This window comes from Sylvia atricapilla, chromosome 10 (genome assembly GCF_009819655.1).
Source record: "Sylvia atricapilla isolate bSylAtr1 chromosome 10, bSylAtr1.pri, whole genome shotgun sequence".
NCBI classification, from domain to species: Eukaryota; Metazoa; Chordata; class Aves; order Passeriformes; family Sylviidae; genus Sylvia; species Sylvia atricapilla.
The window spans coordinates 8879702-8899535 of NC_089149.1; the positions used below are offsets into that span (position 1 = coordinate 8879702).

Below are 19834 nucleotides of genomic sequence, written 5' to 3' on the forward strand. Positions count from 1 at the left end.
CCAAATTAAACTCTCTTTACTTACTAAATTTGACTCAGTGCTTGGCTCTCAGCAGGGCTTGTGTTACAGTACTTCTTGTATTGACACCTTTTACTTCTGGAAAGAAGATGCTTTCTATTTCAAACGGCTCTTCTAAAAGCAAAGTAGCCTATTTATTTCTAACTTAACATAAAGTTGTTGTATGGTCTTCTGGGATGATGGGGTGTTCATGCAAGCCTGCATTTCTTCCTGTAGGCATTCGTTGTGAAACACCTCTTGGAGTACACCCAGCAGAGTGAGTCCAACCTGCAGTACAGCTTGTTTTTAGTTTTTGGCATCTTTATGACGGAAGTGGTGCGATCGTGGTCCCTGGCGCTAACCTGGGCGTTGAATTATCGCACGGGGGTCAGACTGCGTGGGGCTGTCCTAACAATGGCATTTAAAAAAATTCTCAAGCTGAAGAACATCAAGGAGAAGTCTCTTGGAGAGGTAAGCTGCAGCCTTGCTTTGGAAATGGCAATGTGGAAAGGGATGTATGATATATTCCTTTGAGAATGAGCTGTGCCTTAACACTAAATAATCTGTCCTGTCTATTTTTCAGCTCATAAATGTTTGTTCAAATGATGGTCAGAGGATGTTTGAAGCTGCAGCAGTTGGCAGTTTGTTGGCTGGGGGCCCTATTATAGCCATCTTGGGAATGGTTTATAATGTGATTATTCTGGGTCCAACAGGCTTCTTGGGATCTGCTGTCTTCATCCTCTTCTACCCAGCAATGGTGAGTTGGAAAGAGTTAAGACTTGCTTTATTTTTTCTTAAGTCAGATAAATCTATAGTTCTGAATAAAAGGTGCTGAAATGTGCTAGATTTAGCCAGTTTATGGCATTGCACATTATTGAAGGCGTTTATAAGATAGTGTATGGAGCAGAAATTTGCAAAGAGGAAGCTCAAAGTGATAAAATTAGAAAATAGGGGTAAGAAAGCTGATAGATTTGGCTGAGGCCAATATTTATAGCTAAATGAAACTTCAGAATATTCAGGTGCTTATGGTTGAGGTTGGAACGACATGAGGCCTCCAGCTTGTGTATGGGAGCTCAGTGTTGCATAAGCAGTGTTCTTGATTTCTTGACTCAACACAAGATGTTGAAAAATACATCTGGCACAGCTTGTTCTTTATGAGATATTCCTGCTTCTGCTGAGCTGTGAAATAGGCTAGTTCAAGCCAAAATCTTCTTGCCTATAAAATGCCTATAAGACTGCTGATTTGTCCCTGTATTCACAATACATCTTTTTTAAACCATGGAGACTGAATACTGTGAAGTTCACTGTGGTCCAATTTATTTGGCCAAAAGTAAAGGATTGTGTAGTGGGAATTGCATTTTAGAGGGGAATGAGAAGTGGAGTTTGAACATGTTTTTCAGTTCTTTCCAGCAGTCCTCCTTTATTGATGGGGACTTCAAAAGAGTTTGTAGGTGTATCAAGAATGGCAAGGAGGTAAAACTTCTGAAGTAGTGTGTTGGGTTTGAATTTCAGACCAGGAATGGGATGAATGTAGGAGTAGCAGATACATTAAAACATGTCAAACAACTTTGGTTTTAGATTAGTTTAGTAAATATGTTAAAAACTGGTTAATTACCTTTGTAGCACTACATAGACTAGAAATTGATCTGGCTGGACCAAGTCCTGATTTGCCTTACAGAATCAGGTTAAAGGCTGGCTAAAATGGAGGGTCAACTTTGTGTGTCTTTAGGTTAAATTTGTGCTTCAGAAACTTTAAACTGGTGCCATTCAATATTGGTAAAAGTGCACACCTTTATTCTCTCAAATTTTTGTTGAAATTTGCTCTTACGAGTCTGGTGCTTGGTGCAGATGGGGCAAGTGGGAATTAATGGTGTTTCCAGCCTGAGTTTTATGTTAGATCAGCAGTTGCCTTGCCCTACCCCTGAATCTCCTTTTCAGATTAAAAATTAATTTTCTCTGGTAATTAGGAATTGAATGTACTTGCCTTTTCTGAGTTGCCATTAATGTTTCATGGGTGTTGTCTTTTGTTTCAGATGTTTGTGTCACGCCTCACAGCTTATTTCAGAAGAAAATGCGTAGCAACAACAGATGAACGTGTGCAAAAGATGAATGAAGTTCTTAATTACATTAAATTCATTAAAATGTATGCCTGGGTCAAGCCATTTTCTCAGAATGTTCAAAGTGAGTTCCCACGTGTCTCCATTGCTGCAAATGCCCCTTTGCTTTGTAGCCTGGTGCATCCTGACTTTGTGCTGTAGATGCTGCTGTGCAAGCAGTGTAAGAACACTGTCATCGGTCTCTGTGTTATGCACCGTAGATTGGACAAACAGACTGGCTTCTGAAATTTCACCTTCTAGTGGCATGACACTAATCTTAAATTTTTCAATTTTGTTCCTCTTTTATAATTTAATAAATGTGATGGCTGGTCTCTTAAAAAAAAAAAAAAAGAAAAATCCCTATATTTGTGTGGAGATTACAAACCATTATAGTTTCCTCCTCTATAATTGCTTTCTTTACAAGAAGGTTTATAATGTAATAAACACTAAAATGTAGAGTTAGGCCTGTTTACTGTTTATAGTGCTGTGGTACTGTCTGTTGTATGTACCTCCTGAATCATGGTTCAAACGTGGTGCCCCTATTTGTATTTCTAGAAATTCGTGAGGAGGAACGCAAAATCCTGGAGCGTGCTGGCTACTTCCAGAGCATCACTGTGGGAGTGGCTCCCATCGTTGTTGTCATTGCCAGTGTGGTGACCTTTTCTGTCCATATGATCCTTGGCTATGACCTTACAGCAGCTCAGGTAAACTGTTGAAAACATTCTTTACACTTTTCCTTCTGTGGCTTTCCTGCTGAGCCATTTCCCGTGTGGCTGTGCTCTATCCTCGGTTACAGAAGTGAACATCTGATGGCTGTGACAGCAGCAGGTGTACTCTTTTGGTACAAAAGGCTCTTGGTACTCTTTTGTGCTGACCTTCCTCAGAACAGGTCTTGGACTGAATGTAAATAAGTCCTCCTGTTTGCTGTTTGGATGGGGCATTGGGGATTACTGGATGCTTTTGTTTTGCAGTGTACTTGGATGCAAACAGCACAAATGTCTAAAAATAGGGTTTGAATTTGTGCCTTCCCTAGTAGGTTAATGCAGAATTTGTTGGCTGCTGCTTTTGTTAGACCTACAAATAGAACAGGTCTGTCCTGGTGTGTTAAAAGCACTAGAGAAGGAGTTGTGTAGATTTGCTGTTTTCTGCTGTTTGAGAATATGTTGAATATTTAAATGGTTGTTCTTGGACTGGGCCTTTTCTAGTTTTGACTTGCTGCTGTGCTGTTTTCTTCTTTTGGAAGGCTGGAGCTGTTAGAATGTTGCATCTAAATGTGATTATTTTTCTTATGTTGTTTCTAGGCTTTCACAGTGGTCACTGTCTTTAACTCAATGACTTTTGCTCTCAAAGTAACTCCCTTCTCAGTGAAGTCTCTGTCTGAGGCATCTGTTTCTGTTGACAGATTTAAGGTAAGCAGTCATTTGGCCTCACAGTTTTCACTGTAAGTGTGGAGTGTTGTATGTGTTCAGTAGATGCAAAGGGAACACTCGGAAGGTAATATGATTTTAATGGCAGAGAAGTTATTTTTCTTTACACTTAGCATTCCAGATTATTTGATTCTGCAGGAGATACAAATGTAGTAAAGGAATATTAGCAGTTTAAGAATAAACTTATACCAGTGTGAGAAGCAAAATAGACTGATTCAAATAATTCTATGATTTTGAAGTGGGCCACAGGAAGAGATAAGAATGAAGGACTTGCTGGCTTACAGTATAATATTTTTTAACTCCATTTTAAGAACATCTGTATGAAAAGACTGCTATACATGTACAATGGAATTCTATGTTTTATTAGCAAAACCTTTTGAAAATATCAGGTGTTAAGAAAGCAGGTTAACAAAAAACAGTGGAGTTTTATCTTTGCTCATAGAAGCCTGAGGTTTTATATTTCCAGACCTGATTAAGTGACTGAAATTCCCCAAATCAGTAAAATGGGGTTGTGATCTGGCAAAACATATCTATGGCAGAAAATGTAAAACCCTGATAATGAACAATCTTCTCACATCATGAGGTTTGGAGGATGAACACACTGTGTCTGCTTTATGAATTCAGAGGGGAGACCTTTACTTTGTCTTGTCTCTTGAAGATAACAGTGTATTTACACATCACGGAAATTTCCAAAATGGAAAATAGCACTTTCCAAATAGAAGCTTTCACAAGCATTGACAAATACATGGAGCCTGTGTAATGCATTCTGTGTGAGAAAAACAGAATCTGTAGAGTGGTGAGATTCCATTGCTTTTGAGCAATTATGCTTCATCTTCTGAGTCAGCCTAAGATGAGCCTGCTTAAATCCAAGTGCACTAAAGGGAGTTTTCTTTAGGAGGGAAGAGAAGGAAAAGGAAATTGAATTACCTCCCAGTTTGACTATAAATTGTGTAGGAAGTGTAACATAAGGTGGGGATACTCTGACATCACAATAAAAATTTAATTGACTTTTTGGCTCTGTAAATGAGTATGAGCTTTCTTATGAATGTGTGATTCAGACATAGCAATTGCAAGAAAAGGGCTGGGGATTGAGAATTTTTAATCACAAAAGACTACTTGGTTCAAAACAAATTGTGTAAGCGGCAAACATTTTATCATGTAATTGAACTATGTGAAAAATGTCTTCCTAATCTGTTCATTATAAATACTGATGGATGTGGTGGAAAACATGATACAGTTGACTTAATGGCTTACTTCTTATTGCCAAGCAGCCCGATATAGATCAGCTACGCTTGTGCAAGGTGACTTCTTCCCAGCAGAAAAGTTGATGGATAAAGGCTCAATTTAAAAGCCATTCTGTTTCCTTCCATAATGAATTGGTGTACAGGACAAGTCAGTCACTTTGTCTCAAGTGACCTCTCCTTTCCAACCTGTGTTGTTCTGCTCATGTGTTTTTAATCTGGAACATACAGAGCTGCAGTTGCAAACAGCATCAAAGGAAGAAGTCCCTGTCATACCACATCCAGAGTATTGCAGTTCTGTGAAAGTCGAATGTATCCAAGTGCTTCCACCACATCCAGGAATGCCCCAGCCACTTAGCAGACCTGGAGTTAGTTTACACTAATGAGCTACCTTTTGCTCTTCAGCTTCCTCCTACTATATAGCCTGATGTGTTTTGCTGCGTGAGTGTGCCGTAGGCTTGTCTCCCAGTCTTGATCAGGTGTCTCATCTTTGCACCTCTCTCACAACTCCTATCAGAGTTTATTTCTAATGGAAGAGGTTCATATGATAAAGAAAAAACCAGCCAATCCTCACACCGCGATAGAGGTGAAAAATGCTACCTTGGCTTGGGACTTCTCCCACGCCAGCGTCCAGAGCTCACCAAAGTTGACCCCCAAAGTGAAAAAAGACAAGAAAGTCACCAAGAGCAAGAAAGAGAAAATGAAGCTACAGAATGAGGGACAGCAAGCTGTGCTGGCAGAGCAGAGGGGCCATCTTCTAGTGGACAGTGATGACCATCACAGCCCCGAAGAGGAGCACAAGATCATCCACTTGGTTAACCTTCGGCTTCAGAGGACTCTGTACAACATTGACTTGGAGATAGAAAAGGTAAGAAGAAATCAAAGGAGGAAATCTGAGCTTTTAAAAGGTCTCATTTTAGCTGCCCCCTGGAACAGAGAGCTGTGTGCTGTTTCATTTTGTATGAAATGGAGCATATTCCTTTTGTGCACTCCTGTAATATCCATGGCAACTGCAGTATCCAGGATCCAGTGTCTGATCTTGCTGTAAACAGCTGTGCCATTTTAGCAACTAGGTCTTTGCAAACAGCCTGTGAAACAAGGGCAGGCTGTATAGCTTTCACATCCAGCTGAGGGGTTTGCAGCTCCTAGGACAGTGTGTGAGCCACTGAGCTCAGAGAATCTGCAGGGCACCAGCTACCAGGTGCTGGTGAACAGTGTGTTCCTGCAGTGGTTTGATAATTTTGCAGAGTTTCAGCTGTACTCTTGGTGAACATTTCAGGTGATTAGGTGTTCCAATGGAGCATAACAGTGCTTTTCATTGAAGAATGTACAATTTTCTTCCTTGAGAATTTTTGTACAGTAGGATGCAGGTTTTCAAGAATTATAGAAGCATTTGGAGCTATTGCTCCAAGATGGGTAAAAGCAGGTAAGATGTCAAAGAAAGAGCATTGAACTTAATACAAGACATTATCTACAAATATGAAAGCTTTACAGTCTGGTAGTTGGATGTAGTAATAATAGGATCCATATATTTATGAAGATATTCATGGTTAAATTGTCTTGTGTTGTTATACAAATAGAGGGAGAGAGTTCAAACTTTATTAAACAGAAAAAAAATCTATATTTTAAACTCTGGAGGAGAAGGCATATAGCTGAAAAAATTGCCTCAAAAAGGGTGCAGTTACTTGAAAATGTAAAGGCTGGTTTTGTCTCAGATGTGTGCTATCAAGAGAAGGCCAGCAATGTGTTCAGTAAGTGTCTATACACCTTTTCTGTTCACTTTACATTTTTTACAAAAATTTATTTTTACAAAAAATAGTTTTGGTAAATTAATTGTTTAATGTGGGTATTAACCCACCCATTATATTGCAGAAAAATTCTTCTAAATTACTGAATTCTAGTATTTTCTTGGTACATATTCTTCAGCAAATAGAGTCTAAGTGGCAAGGAGTCTTACTGGACCCATATATGCTAAATTCTCTTTTCTTTCAGACTTTTCCTCTTTATATCTTTCCTTATCACTCTCAAAAGCATCTTGGTGCATTCTGTTCAGTCAGGCCTTGGTGCTTTTGGTTAATTGATCATCTGAGCATTCATCCCTAGTAAGAAGGAAGCTGATCTTCAAATACCTTTATTTTTACCTGTAGAGTTGATTTCACAGTTTTATTTCACTGTGGGATTGCATTCACTCTATACAATTTGAGCATTAAAATGCTGACTCTTGCTTTTTTTTGTCTGTTATGTATCCTGATAACTGTCATTCATATCCACCTGTCTGTCCTCTCAGAGGTACTGAAGGTAGCCTGAATTCTGAAAGGGATGAAAATGTAAGAAATAAGTACCCTAATTTTTTCCTTTCTCTGTAGGGAAAACTTGTTGGAATTTGTGGCAGTGTGGGGAGCGGAAAAACTTCACTTATCTCAGCAATTTTAGGACAGGTGAGAAATCCTGTGTTGAGCACTTTTGCTCTTCTCTTTCCCATCTCCTATTTCACTTATTTGTACTCTGTAGAATGAGGTCTACTCTGAACACGGGGTAGCATAATCTCCCAGCTGGTCTGTAATTCCAGATGACCCTGTTGGAGGGGAGCATTGCAGTAAGCGGGACGTTCGCGTACGTGGCGCAGCAGGCCTGGATTCTCAACGCCACTCTCCGGGACAACATCCTCTTTGGCAAGGACTATGATGAAGAAAGGTTTGTCGGACTGCTTGCTGATTTTTGTGAAAGCTTGGTAATTCTTGGCCCGAGTGTGGGAAAAATTTAATGCAGAGTACACTGTAGATAAAGCCTCTATGCCCTTCTGTAGTCTAAGTCTCTTCTAAGTCCCATTTAGGATCCTGCCTCTCTTGCATGTGGCCCTGTGGCTGGTGGCTGTCAGTGTACCTGTTACTGCTCCTTGCAGTGAGGCTGGGCCTCATCCTCTGGTTAAAACTAGCAGCTGCTGTGAGCAGCACTAAAGTGGTATTTGCTCTTGCTGTCTGGGCCTTGCCCTCTTCAAACACAACAACTGCTATGTGCAATGTACTGACATCTTCCATGGCCCCCCTCCAGTGGGAGACTTTCCTTGGCTCTTGGCCAACTATCCCCAAAAACAAATTGTCTCTTTATCCTCACAATGTTTCAGAGGTAGGTGATTAATTATTACTCTGTTTTCTCCTGAGAATCCAAGGCAGATGATTTGTTTTAGGCTGCTAGACTATCTGCTATTAGTGTAGAAAATGATACAGTGCTGTACTAGCTAAATAATTGTGAGGAAAATCAGTGTTTTTAACTGTTTATCTACTTGTTCTTCAGATACAATACTGTGCTGAATGGTTGCTGTCTAAGGCCTGACCTGGCCATCCTTCCAAATGGGGACCTGACAGAGGTATGTTTTGCTCATAATAAACTGATTAATAGATGAAGAAAAGAGTTTTGTTTTGGCATGGTAAACTGGAGTTGGGGGTGCATATGAGCCAAACTGTTGAATGCACTTACTTGAGCTGAGCTTAGTGGGCCCTTGACTGTTAAGAGTTGTACCCTGGTTTTAATCAGATGTTGACTGTTTGGGAATTTTTTTATTGTGTTGTGAATTTAGCTGCCTTAACCAGGACCTAACTGAACTTGATTTAAAATAGCTAAGAAAACAATGGCTATGTTAATTCATAAAAGGTAAAACAAACAAAGGAAGTACTGCCACGTTTCAAGCATATTAACTTCGAGTTTGAAGGTATAATGTGCCACAAAGTGGACATTATTAATACAAAATGTTATGGTGGAGTATATTTATATGAATATATAAAAATAAGTGTTATGGTCTGCTTTATTCTGGTCACCTATGGTGCTGAAGAAATAAAATAATATGTGTGTGTCTCTGCAGATTGGTGAACGAGGGGCTAACCTGAGTGGGGGACAGCGTCAGAGAATCAGCCTGGCTCGAGCCCTGTACAGTGACAGGGACATTTACATCCTCGATGACCCCCTTAGTGCCTTAGATGCTCATGTGGGAAATCACATTTTTAACAGTGCAATAAGGAAGCACCTGAAGTCAAAGACTGTCCTTTTCATCACGCATCAGCTTCAGGTACTGAATCTCTCATAACTTTCTTTCTTGGACTTTCTTGAAATGGTTTGTCAGTCAGTTGCCTTTCCATACTGGAAATTTCTGTGCCCTGACCTGTGACAGGACAACCCTGTCTGTGTATTGAACGTGTGGTTTACATATATAAACTAGATTTGCAAATATGCACTGAGCACAGTTTAATTATTTGGTACCAGTGCTGCTTGGTGTCTGATTGGGACTGGTAACACTTGGCTAAAGAAAATTTACCAGAGAAGTAAATATCCTGTTGAAAAATATTTTTGTTAACTTCCTATAAAGCTATTTCATCACAGCAGAAAGCAGTTATATTTGGTGTCAGTAAATCAGAATTGATGTACCTGAGATTTTTTTTGCCATCTTCTATGCATAGAAATATTACTGCTTAGTCAGTCAGTATTTGCAATGTTTAAGTATCCTGAATCATGTCTTGCAGAAGAGATTGGTTTTGACAGGGCACAAAACCATTTTATTTGTGTAGTGTGAGTAATCATGGTGCTCTAGTCTGAGGAGGACCTCTGAAAACCAGCTGTCTCTTATGTGGGAATAGGTGTGCTGTGTGCCAGTGTCTACAAGCTACTGAGAAGGGTTGTGTGGGAGTGTTTGGTTGTTGAATGTCGTGATAGAGACTTGTTCTTACTGCCACTTTCCCCAGTATCTTGTTGACTGTGATGAAGTGATCTTCATGAAAGAAGGCTGCATTACTGAGCGTGGCAGTCACGAGGAGCTGATGAATTTAAATGGGGATTATGCAACTATTTTTAATAGCCTACAGCTGGGAGAAACACCACATATTGAGGTACTTGTTTATTTTAAAGTGCTCTGACTCTTGACTATTCTGAGGTGAACCAAGTGATCTTGTTGAAAGCCTGGAAAAGAGCTTCACACATTTTCATGGGTTGATTTGACCAATAGATTTTCTATAGAATAATCTGTGCTTCATTGGCACTGTGTCACAGTTTGTTTTTATGGAATGTGTGCTAGAGAGGACTCTGCCAATGAGCTCATGAGTTAATCATGAAAATATTATAGTGTCTCCCCTGGTGGTGCTCAGAGCAGGAAGTTTGTCTCTCTTGCTGTACACACCTCAGTTTACCTCCAAATTAGCACAGATCTTCAACAACCTTTGTCTTCAACAACCTTGTTGCTGCTTTTTCAGTGGAGTGTGACTGAGGCACAGCAGGTGTGACACAACTTGTCAGACATTAGATGTGACAGTATTTTGGAATCATAACTGAAAATGCAGTGTTTTGGGGGAGTTTGAGAAAAATGTTTTGCCTTGACACTAATTCTGTTATGGAAAAAGTCTGTAAATGCAAACTTGAATATGTGCTCTAGTATTTCAGTTGGTGCAAAAATTGTAAATCTAGAAAATAACAAGAACCATTCAGTACAACATCATCTAAAATTTCAGCAATTTAATTTTTTCCACCTTTTGGGTATTTGTTTCCTGAAGTTAATATCTGGAGTAAGGATCTTTGCATTTTGTTTTATAATAACTTATTTGTCTACATTTTGTGTGCATTTTCTCTTAGAAAAGATTAAAAGTACATCAGTAGTTTATTTTTTAAGAGATGAGAGGCTCCTTACTCACAAGACATTTGAAACAAAACATTTCTGAGAAAGAAGCATTATAAGAATTACAGATATAGAAGGAGCTTGGTGACACATTTGCCTGGGAGATGTTTGTGAAAGAAGCAAAAGGATATAATGCATTGCTCTGCATATTCTTTGAGGCATGAAGATTATGGTTCTGCCATTTTAAGACTAATATAGTGATAGTGAACAAGAGTCTTCATGCTTGGCTGACCTTCAATGTCACTGTAAACATTAGCTCATGGAAGGACCATTAAATTGCATTCCCTATGGGATAAGAGTAAATGGATGATCAGTTGGACTCTGTGGTTTGATCTTGTGTGAAGTGTGGGAGGGCAACCCTGAACATGGTGTGTAAGGGGTTTCAGTCCATGTAGGCTGACTCCAAACAGGCACTAACTCCCAATTACAGGAAGATGGCTGGGTTTAGAGCAGTGCTTGTGTGTGCACTTTAGTGTTTGGATATTGGATTTCTGGAAGATCAAGTTAATCTGACTTTCTTTAAGAAAGCTCTCATGGAATGTCTGTAAGTGCTAGGCTGCTTGGGGGAAAAAGCTTCTTTAAAAAATTGTGAGTTATTTTTACAAGAGCTAGGGAGATTATATCTTTCTTGCAGTAGTAGGGCTATCATTCCTCTCCCCTGTACACTCATAATTTCACTGATTCTAGAAATTAACCTTGCATTCTACCTGTACATGTTGGTAGTAGTTCAGATTAATAGAGAAGGAGAATTTATTCCATCAGAGTTGTCAATCATCTGTAATGAATGTGAGGTTAATATCCTCTCTGACATGAATGCTGAGCTATTGCAAGCCTTTGTCCTTAGGTTGCAGATAAGTGAAAGTTTGTGTTTAGATATGAAAATGTCAAAGCCAACTACTCCCATCTGTTGTCATTGTTTTCCTGCAGATTAATATAAAGAAGAACACAAACAATTCACTGAAAAGGCCCCAGGATAAAAGTACTAAAACAGGGTCTGTGAAGAAGGAGAAAGTTGTAAAGAAGGAAGAGGAGGGTAACTATGTAATCAAATTTCTGGCTGTAATTTTGTACTCCAATAAGATCAAAACATGTGGTTCAAAGTATATTGTTAATGTACCTCTAAGGTTTTGGAAGCTGTCTCAATCCTAATCACTTAGTGTGGTTGGTAGGATGCAGGATGCAGTGGGCAAAGAACATTCATTAATTCATTAAGTATGGGTGCCTGTACAATGTTTTTAAGTTCAGTCAAGCTACTGTTGGTCAGATGCCATCAGCACAAAGGAGCTGGTACTGCCTTGTCTCCCACACCACCTCTCCCTCCTGTCCTAAGAGGGCCATGTGTACAGCTTGGCACTCAGTCCAGGGCAGGACATGGCATTTATGGCTGAAGGGAAGGTTTGACTTCTGTAATTCTGTTTAATGTTAGCTTTGAACGTCACGGTTTAAAAAGCAATAGTGAGGCCAATCCCAGCTTAACATTTAAGTCTCTACTGATGAGGCTTTTTCAGCAGTACCATGACTTAAATGATTCTGCAGAAGAAATGTGACTTTGAAAAGCTGTTAGAACCACTGAGTTCTAAGCATGAAGTGTGTGTTTTTGAAAGTATTCTGCACAGTTTGAAAGACTAATTTTGTGTGCATTCTCAAATTTGTAGGAGTTTCATGGAAGAGCTTTTGTTTCCTCATTCCCTCTTAATCCTCTGTTGTTTCACAGGGCAGTTGGTCCAGTTGGAAGAGAAAGGCAAAGGCTCTGTCCCCTGGTCTGTTTATGGTGTCTACATTCAGGCAGCTGGAGGCCCCTTTGCATTCCTCATCATCATGGCACTGTTTGTGCTGAATGTGGGCAGCACAGCTTTTAGCAACTGGTGGCTGAGTTTCTGGATCAAGCAAGGCAGTGGAGTAAGTTAAATAGCTTTTTTACTCTTGTGTCTAAAGGGCTGGGGGTTTGCTCTGCTAGACTAATCCCAAGCAGTCCTGCGAGACCAAATGGTGTTCCCTAATTTAAATAAGTTGTAAGACTCACTAGGGAGTTCGTCTCCAAGAATAAGAGAGCTCCAGTGGTAAGATAGATATAATAATTTATGTGGTTTAACACTGTCCTCTTGTTCCTTTTCTTGGTTACTGTAAGAAAAGGAAGTGAAATATGAAAGGAGCCAACAAGCTAATTTTAGTGTGGTTTTTTGCTTAAATGTGATCTTATACCTAACAGGATAATTTTTGTTAAAATATGGCTTTGAGTCAAATGACTTGGAAATTGCTTTGAAGATTCTGATGATCTGGGGTGGTTTGGGCTTTTTCCCACTTTCAGGGCTTTGATTGCCAGTCTTGTTGCATTTAAAAATCCAAATATAACTGTAAGAGGTTTTTGTGGGGGCAAAGAGAGAAAGCTACTAATCTCAGAGATGAAATAATGAAGTGCAGATGGCCAGCAATATTAGAATCAGCAGTGAGGTCCTTAAAGATACTTAAAGATCAAAAATAAGAGAGAATGAGAATGTGTAACGGTGTGATAGTAAAGAATTTATTGCAGAAATAACAACAGTGTTTGATAGAGAGATCTAGCCAAGGTGAATATGGCTGTGTGGTGGCATGCAAGTATCTGACATTGTTCAGAAGAACACGAGAAATAAGCATGAAATGAGAGATTATGAATCAAATGAAATAGGCGTTGTGGTAGTATTTTGAAAGATATTGTAGGAAAAAGATCAATGGCTACAAATCTTCAAGTCAAGCATCTTTGCTGGGGAAATGTTTCTGAAGTATTCAATGGTCACTGAAGTACTTTAAAGAAGAAATATCAAATATAGTGGGAGAAGACACAAGGCAGTTAAATTTTGCCACACGTAATATCTACATGCTTCATCCTTGTCTTAACCAACCTCTGAAATCTTGAATTTTCTGCAGAACACCACTGTGACTTTGGGAAATGAGACTGTCATAAGCAACAGTATGAAAGATAACCCTCACATGCATTACTATGCTGGCATCTATGCACTGTCTATGGCAGTTATGTTGATCCTGAAAGCTGTTCGTGGTGTGGTCTTTGTAAAGGTATGTGCCAGTGCTGGTGTTTGTCTCCTCCTACTTCTGCAAATTGCTGTCACTGTAGTTTAGTCATCTCCCAAGAGATCCTTTTGAACCAGAGTCAGTCATGGATTGTAGTGTTTTCATGGCCAGCTCCTGAGGCTGCCCCATGTTTCTGCTAAATTTCTGCCCACATGAATAGCTTCCTCCATTAGCTGGAAGTGCAGAATGCAGTAAAAAACCTCTTACGGTTGGAGAGAGAAACAGACTAGAATACTTGGGTGCCAGAGGAGAAGCAGTGGCAGGAACACAGACACTGCTTTGTAACCCTGCAATGTTTTCTGCATTGTCAGGGAACTCTCAGAGCATCCTCAAGGCTCCATGACGAGCTCTTCCGACGGATTCTGCGTAGCCCCATGAAGTTCTTTGACACTACACCCACTGGGAGGATCCTCAACAGGTTTTCCAAAGACATGGATGAAGGTATCTCTCACTCTGTGCCCTGTAAATCCCATACTCAGACCTCCCAGTTAAGTCCTGAATACTCTCTAGTCTGCTGTTGGGGTGATTGTACCCTATGTTTGTTGCCAAGTGTGCACTTAGAGTAAACAAAGCAGGGGTTGGGATGTACCTGGGTTATGATTCTAGAAGGCAGCTGATTGCTCAGGCATGATCATTCATTTACAAAGGAAATGTGCTGCTGCTGTTGTACCCCTCGGCTGCATATGGGCTCTCAGCAGTTAATGCAGGGGCAACTTTAAGCATCAGAGTGAAGCTGATGTGCAGCAGAGGTGGTAATTAGGTCAGAGTTCCATCAGTGCTATTCTGCAAATGGGAATAATTAGACTGCCAGCAACTCAAGGTAAAAACATCCCAATGAAAATGTACATTTTAAATTTGAATTAACAGAGAGAAATCACTCTCTTTGTTACTGATGTACAGCTGCACTGAGTTAATTTCTATAGGTTGTTTTAGTTTTCTGTACTCAAAATCTTCTTTTTCTTCCATTTGACCAGTTGACGTTCGTTTGCCGTTTCAAGCGGAAATGTTCATCCAGAACGTCATCCTTGTGTTCTTCTGTGTGGGGGTGATTTCTGGGGTTTTCCCCTGGTTCCTGGTGGCAGTGGGGCCCCTCATTGTCCTGTTCACAGTTCTGCATGTTGTGTCTAGGTAAGTGCACCAGCTGCTTTGGCTAAAAGTACAGGTACTTTGACCCTCAAATACAACATAGTGGTTGGCATATGGTGGTTCTGCATGAAACTCAAAGTGCTTCCTTCCTTGCAGAGTCTTTATTCGAGAGCTCAAGCGTCTGGACAACATCACACAGTCTCCATTCTTGTCTCACATTACATCTAGCATCCAGGGTCTCTCCACAATCCATGCCTACCACAAAGGACAGGAATTTCTGCACAGGTCAGTCTAGATATCCATCTAGGAACAGTGGAGCACAAAGCTGAATGCAACAGCTTCTGGCATTCAGAAGGAATTATTACTGGGGTCTGATAGATCATTGGTTCTATGACTGAAAGTTAGTTTTCTGGGGAAAAAAGTTGGGTGAACAGAAGGAAGGGTAAGGGAAAACTGGGAAGAGCAGTGGTGGAAAAAGTTTGCAAACAGTGCCATTGTGTTTTGGTTTGAGACATGTTTAGTGATGAGTCTTCCCACCCTGAATCCTGATACTGGAACAGGGGTTTGAATAGGTCTGATTTTGTAGAACATTAGGCTCATGGAGTCTAACCTTTGCTGTGTTGGTTTCAGGTACCAGGAGCTGCTGGATGACAACCAGGCTCCGTTTTACCTTTTCAGCTGTGCCATGCGCTGGCTGGCTGTGCGCCTGGACATTATCAGCATTGCTCTGATCACAACCACTGGCCTTATGATTGTCCTGATGCATGGCCAGATCCCTCCTGCCTATGCTGGGCTGGCCATCTCATACGCTGTGCAGGTGAGTTTACAGGTCACATACTGTAATGCTCAATTTCTCTTTTAATGTAGATATTGCTGGTGAGCAAACAGTATCCAGCACTGGCTCTTGAGGAGCTGCCGGGCTCTTGAGGAGCTGCAGGGGCGCTAAGCACTAGTGTTGGAGCTGCTGTTGGGCCTCTTCTGCCTCCTTGTGGCGCCGAGGTGAAATTAAAGAGTTTAGACGCCGCATACTTAAAGCTCTTCTCTTGGGAAACGTTTCTAAGCTGCTGGTTTCTCAGGGGATTCATAAATTATGGTGATTTTAAAGTATACTATTTAATTAGCTTGCCTTGAATACTTTAGTTATATGGTGCTCAGTGTTAAGAGTGTCAAATATCGTGGAGTTATTTAGGTTGGAAAACACCAGTAAGGTCATTTGAGTCCAGTTATTACGTCAGCAATGCCAAACGCACCACTAAACCACGTCCCCAAGCACCACATCTACACGACTTTTAAATACCTCCAGGGATGGTGACTCCACTCCCCTGGGCAGTCTGTTTCAGTGCTTGGTAACTCTTTTCATGAAGAAATATTCCTAACATCCAATCTAAACCTCCCCTGGCACAACTTGAAGTTGTTTCCTCTTGTCCTATTGCTTGTTAAGTGGGAGAAGAGAACAAACATCACCTGGCTACACTCTCCTTTCAGGGAGTTATAGAGTGAGATCCCTCTGAGCTTCCTCTTCTCCAGGCTAAGCCTCTCCACCTCCCTCAGCTGCTCCTCACAGGACTCCAGACCCTTTCCCAGATCTGTTGCCCTTCTCTGAACATTCTCCAGCACCTCAATATCTCTGTTGCAGTGAGGGACCCAAAACTGAGCAGAAGGTTTGAGGTGTGACCTCACCAGCCCCAAGTACAGTCACTGCCCTGATCCTGCTGGCCACATTAATCTCTTAATTCAATTACAAGTCACAGTTCTAAAGTTTTTTTTTTACTCCTTCAGTTAACAGGGTTATTCCAGTTTACAGTCAGACTGGCTTCAGAGACAGAAGCTCGTTTCACCTCAGTTGAGAGGATTGACCACTATATCAAGGTAGGATTGTAATGCATTCGCCTGCCTGTTATGAAATTTTGTGTTTGTTACATTGCTGGCCTCAGCCTTAGTACAGAATATATGTCCCTGCTCTTGGAAAGGCACTAAAGCATGTGCTGTAACACTGCAGAGTGAGTTTGTTTTGTGAAGCACGTGTATCAGCACTAGGGAGCTGAATGGCCCCAGAGCTGGTTGGTAACTAAACTTAGAGTCATTGCTGGATTTATGTAAGGCTATTGGAAGTTTGCTGACACTCACAGTAAAGAGTAGAGTGTGTGAAAGGAGTAACTTGGGGATTCAAAACTATTTTACAGCAAAAGGATGGTGTTCTGGCATCCTTCATTTAAACACAGATAACTGTTTGTTATTTCATCTACAAGTAATTCCACTTGTAAATCCATCCTAATAAGCCTACTTTTCCACAGCTGTCTTACATAACATATGCTTGAAAAGTCAAGGGAATGTTCTTACTGTAACCATGAGAAATGTGCTCAACTGAACATGATAAATGTGCCAGGCTAAATGCTTAGCAAGCTGCTCTGATTATCTGTAGCCCTTTCTTTTTAAGTGGGATTTGTGTGTGCAGAACTGGGCATAGGTCAGTGGGGAAAGTGTAGCCAGGAGAAAGCCTCCTACTGGGTCTGGTGTGTGAGGTGAAAGGCTTTTCCATTTAATGTTCCCCATGAACCTCAGAGGGAAATTCATATATTTATTTGATAAATAAATCTGGGCTACTTAGTAGTTGATATTTGTAGCTTTTTTAAAAAGCCCGTGGATTTATTCCACAGGCTAAGAAACAGAAGAAAAAAAAAACAAACCTGTCTACTCCCCAGTTAAATAAATTCTCTGGAGGCATCAAAGTAGAAAATTCCTTCATATGGAAAACTTGGTGACCACACAAGTTGGCAACTATGCCAAATATTGTATCTCTCATTGGGCTGAGATGGGTTTATCACAGTCAGGCCCTTAGTGGCAAAACCTGCAGTTGTAGGCTGGTGTTTGGGTTTTTTTTTAAAGTTATGTCTCTCATTCTGTATTGCTATTAAGCAGCACTATGTGATTTTTAAAACCTTTTGACCTTTAGACCACCATTTATGAAACTTTAAAGCTAGTTTGAAGCTGAAGTTGAGGAGTGGGTGGCCAGTGAAACACCATTCAAGTCCTGGGTCTTACCAAGGCCCAGGCTTGGCTCTTTTCAGTGGGGACTCAAGTTTGCTGTTTTGAGCACCAAGCTCAAAGAATTGGAGCACTGTCATAGCAGATAGCTGTTTTTCTCTCAAACCCCTGGTGTACAATTCATCTGCCTCTGACTAGATGTTGCAGGTGTCCACAAATGACATCCCTGTGGGATCTCTTAATGGTCAGTGTAGGAAATGGGTGTCTCTAGAAAGCAATTTATTACCTGTTCCAAGTATTTATATTAGAATGAGAAAAATCACTCTCCAGGAATGCTGTTTTATAGCATTTGTAGAAATCTCTCTTTGTAGAGACTATAAAGGAGTTGTCATGGCCTGGTAAAGTTAAATGAGGTGAGTTCCATGACAGGATTGCTGCCATTCTTGGAGAGTGCTTGTGCCAAATATGAGAAAGTGACCTTGACTTCACACTGAACATGCTATAAAGCCTTTTATTTGAAGAACCTTTCAGAGATTCTGCTTTTCTGTTCCATCTATGAACTGCTCAATAAGGGGCAGAGTGAAATAGCCAAAGTGAGCAGGCTGGAAGGGACTGACTCAGTGATTCAGTAGGACAGGGGAACATGAGGAGAACAAAGAGGGTGGCATTTAATGTTACTTGGACATTCTATTCTGTGTCAAAATCAACAGCGGTGACCCTGGCATGGCATAGAAAATGAGGCTTAGAAATGCAGCAGATTTTGCATCCAGTGTTTGGAGTGCCATGAAACTCAATAGTATTGTGCAGATAAATAATAGGCCTAAAATACATCTTGAATTCCACTGATGAAAACCACTGTTGTATAGTAGGACTGATGTAATTACTGAGGCAACATGAGGGGAATGAACAGTGTGATCAGTGTAATACAGCAAACTTCTGGACCACTGGGCCCACATCCAGCCAAACAGCTCATCATGAAACTGCCATAAATGATCTGGGCTGAGTCTGCAGGGAAGAACTGCTGAAAGCTGCAGCTGATCATTTTCCTTTGGTGCTTTGTTTACTGGAAACTGAACTTTTGTATTTTTGTTACAAGACACTCTCCCTGGAAGCTCCTGCTCGAATTAAGAATAAAACTCCTCCTTTGGACTGGCCACAGGAAGGTGAAGTTGTGTTTGAAAATGCAGAGATGCGGTACCGAGAGAACCTCCCTCTGGTACTTAAAAAAGTGTCCTTTACCATCAAACCGAAGGAAAAGATTGGCATTGTGGGGAGGACAGGCTCAGGTAAGGAAAAAACACTAAGCAGAGTTAAATGAATACATTTACAGAATAGATTCAGGCAGTCATATTGGTTCTCCTCGGTGTTTGAGTAAGTTGGTTGCACAGGAAGGGGTTGAGTGCTCTGTCAGTGGAGGTTTCCATTCATGTCTGTACATAAGCAAGATCCCTGTAAACAATAATGAAAACAAGTTTCCATTTAAAGCAGAGGGATATCCTGCTATGCTTTAGCCAGTATGTTGGTCATATTTAAGTCCCCAAACCACTGAGCAGCACAGATTGGTGCCTACAATGTGCTTGTTGCAGCTTGTCTGACTCTTGAAAGATTCTGTGCTGAGGCTGCAGCCAGGTTTGGCTCTGAGCCATCTCAGAAATCAGTAATGTGAAGAATCCAAACCCCTGTTTGTGAGGTGCCTTAAATCAACCTCAAAATGAGTTTCTAATTAAGTAATTCATGTTGTTGTATGGGTTTTGACAGTGGGGTTGGAGCAGCACTACAGGGATGGCTTCTTTGAGGAGAGATTAGGAGCTGCCCCCACAATTGCTCAGAAGTTTAAATACTGAACCTCAGGACTTAACAGAGCATTGCTTGCCAGGACATTTTGGGATTTTAAAACTTTTCTTAGATGTGGACAGCTTTTAAAATGCATTCTCATCTGAAAGCTGTTATGATTCTGTAGAAACACCAGTCTTGTTTTTCCTGTCTCATTTTTAGGGAAGTCTTCCCTTGGAATGGCACTCTTTCGTCTTGTTGAACTGTCTGGAGGCTGCATTAAAATTGATGGAGTGAAAATAAATGACATTGGCTTGGCAGATCTTCGGAGCAAACTCTCCATAATCCCTCAGGAACCTGTGCTGTTCAGTGGCACTGTGAGGTTAGTGAGGCCATAAGAAGGCCAGAAGGGTCTGAGCAGTCTTCCAGCTTACACCTGAAATGCAATAGGTGCCCAGTGAGGTGGTAGCTCTTAGGCATCCTGGCTTCTGTTCTGGTTTTGAAAAA

The 19834-nt window shown here is 40.8% G+C and overlaps 1 protein-coding gene across 9 annotated transcripts in view; it reads left to right on the top strand.

The window, feature by feature from the left end:
* ABCC5 (ATP binding cassette subfamily C member 5) overlaps window positions 1–19834 on the top strand; it is a 67938-nt gene that overhangs the window by 19948 nt on the left and 28156 nt on the right. For 7 of the 9 annotated variants that reach the window (XM_066325887.1, XM_066325877.1, XM_066325881.1 and 4 more), the window contains 21 exons: window positions 235–468; window positions 581–754; window positions 2031–2178; window positions 2649–2797; window positions 3395–3502; window positions 5279–5629; window positions 7128–7199; window positions 7331–7455; window positions 8056–8128; window positions 8621–8824; window positions 9495–9638; window positions 11345–11450; window positions 12132–12316; window positions 13322–13468; window positions 13795–13924; window positions 14458–14611; window positions 14726–14854; window positions 15200–15386; window positions 16349–16438; window positions 18651–18840; window positions 19550–19709. In XM_066325887.1, the coding sequence (XP_066181984.1) occupies window positions 235–468; window positions 581–754; window positions 2031–2178; window positions 2649–2797; window positions 3395–3502; window positions 5279–5629; window positions 7128–7199; window positions 7331–7455; window positions 8056–8128; window positions 8621–8824; window positions 9495–9638; window positions 11345–11450; window positions 12132–12316; window positions 13322–13468; window positions 13795–13924; window positions 14458–14611; window positions 14726–14854; window positions 15200–15386; window positions 16349–16438; window positions 18651–18840; window positions 19550–19709 (3260 nt within the window). Of the gene's footprint in view, window positions 1–234; window positions 469–580; window positions 755–2030; window positions 2179–2648; window positions 2798–3394; window positions 3503–5278; window positions 5630–7127; window positions 7200–7330; window positions 7456–8055; window positions 8129–8620; window positions 8825–9494; window positions 9639–11344; window positions 11459–12131; window positions 12317–13321; window positions 13469–13794; window positions 13925–14457; window positions 14612–14725; window positions 14855–15199; window positions 15387–16348; window positions 16439–18650; window positions 18841–19549; window positions 19710–19834 lie in introns of those variants that run through there. The other 2 variants (XM_066325886.1, XM_066325885.1) reach the window with 2 other exon arrangements.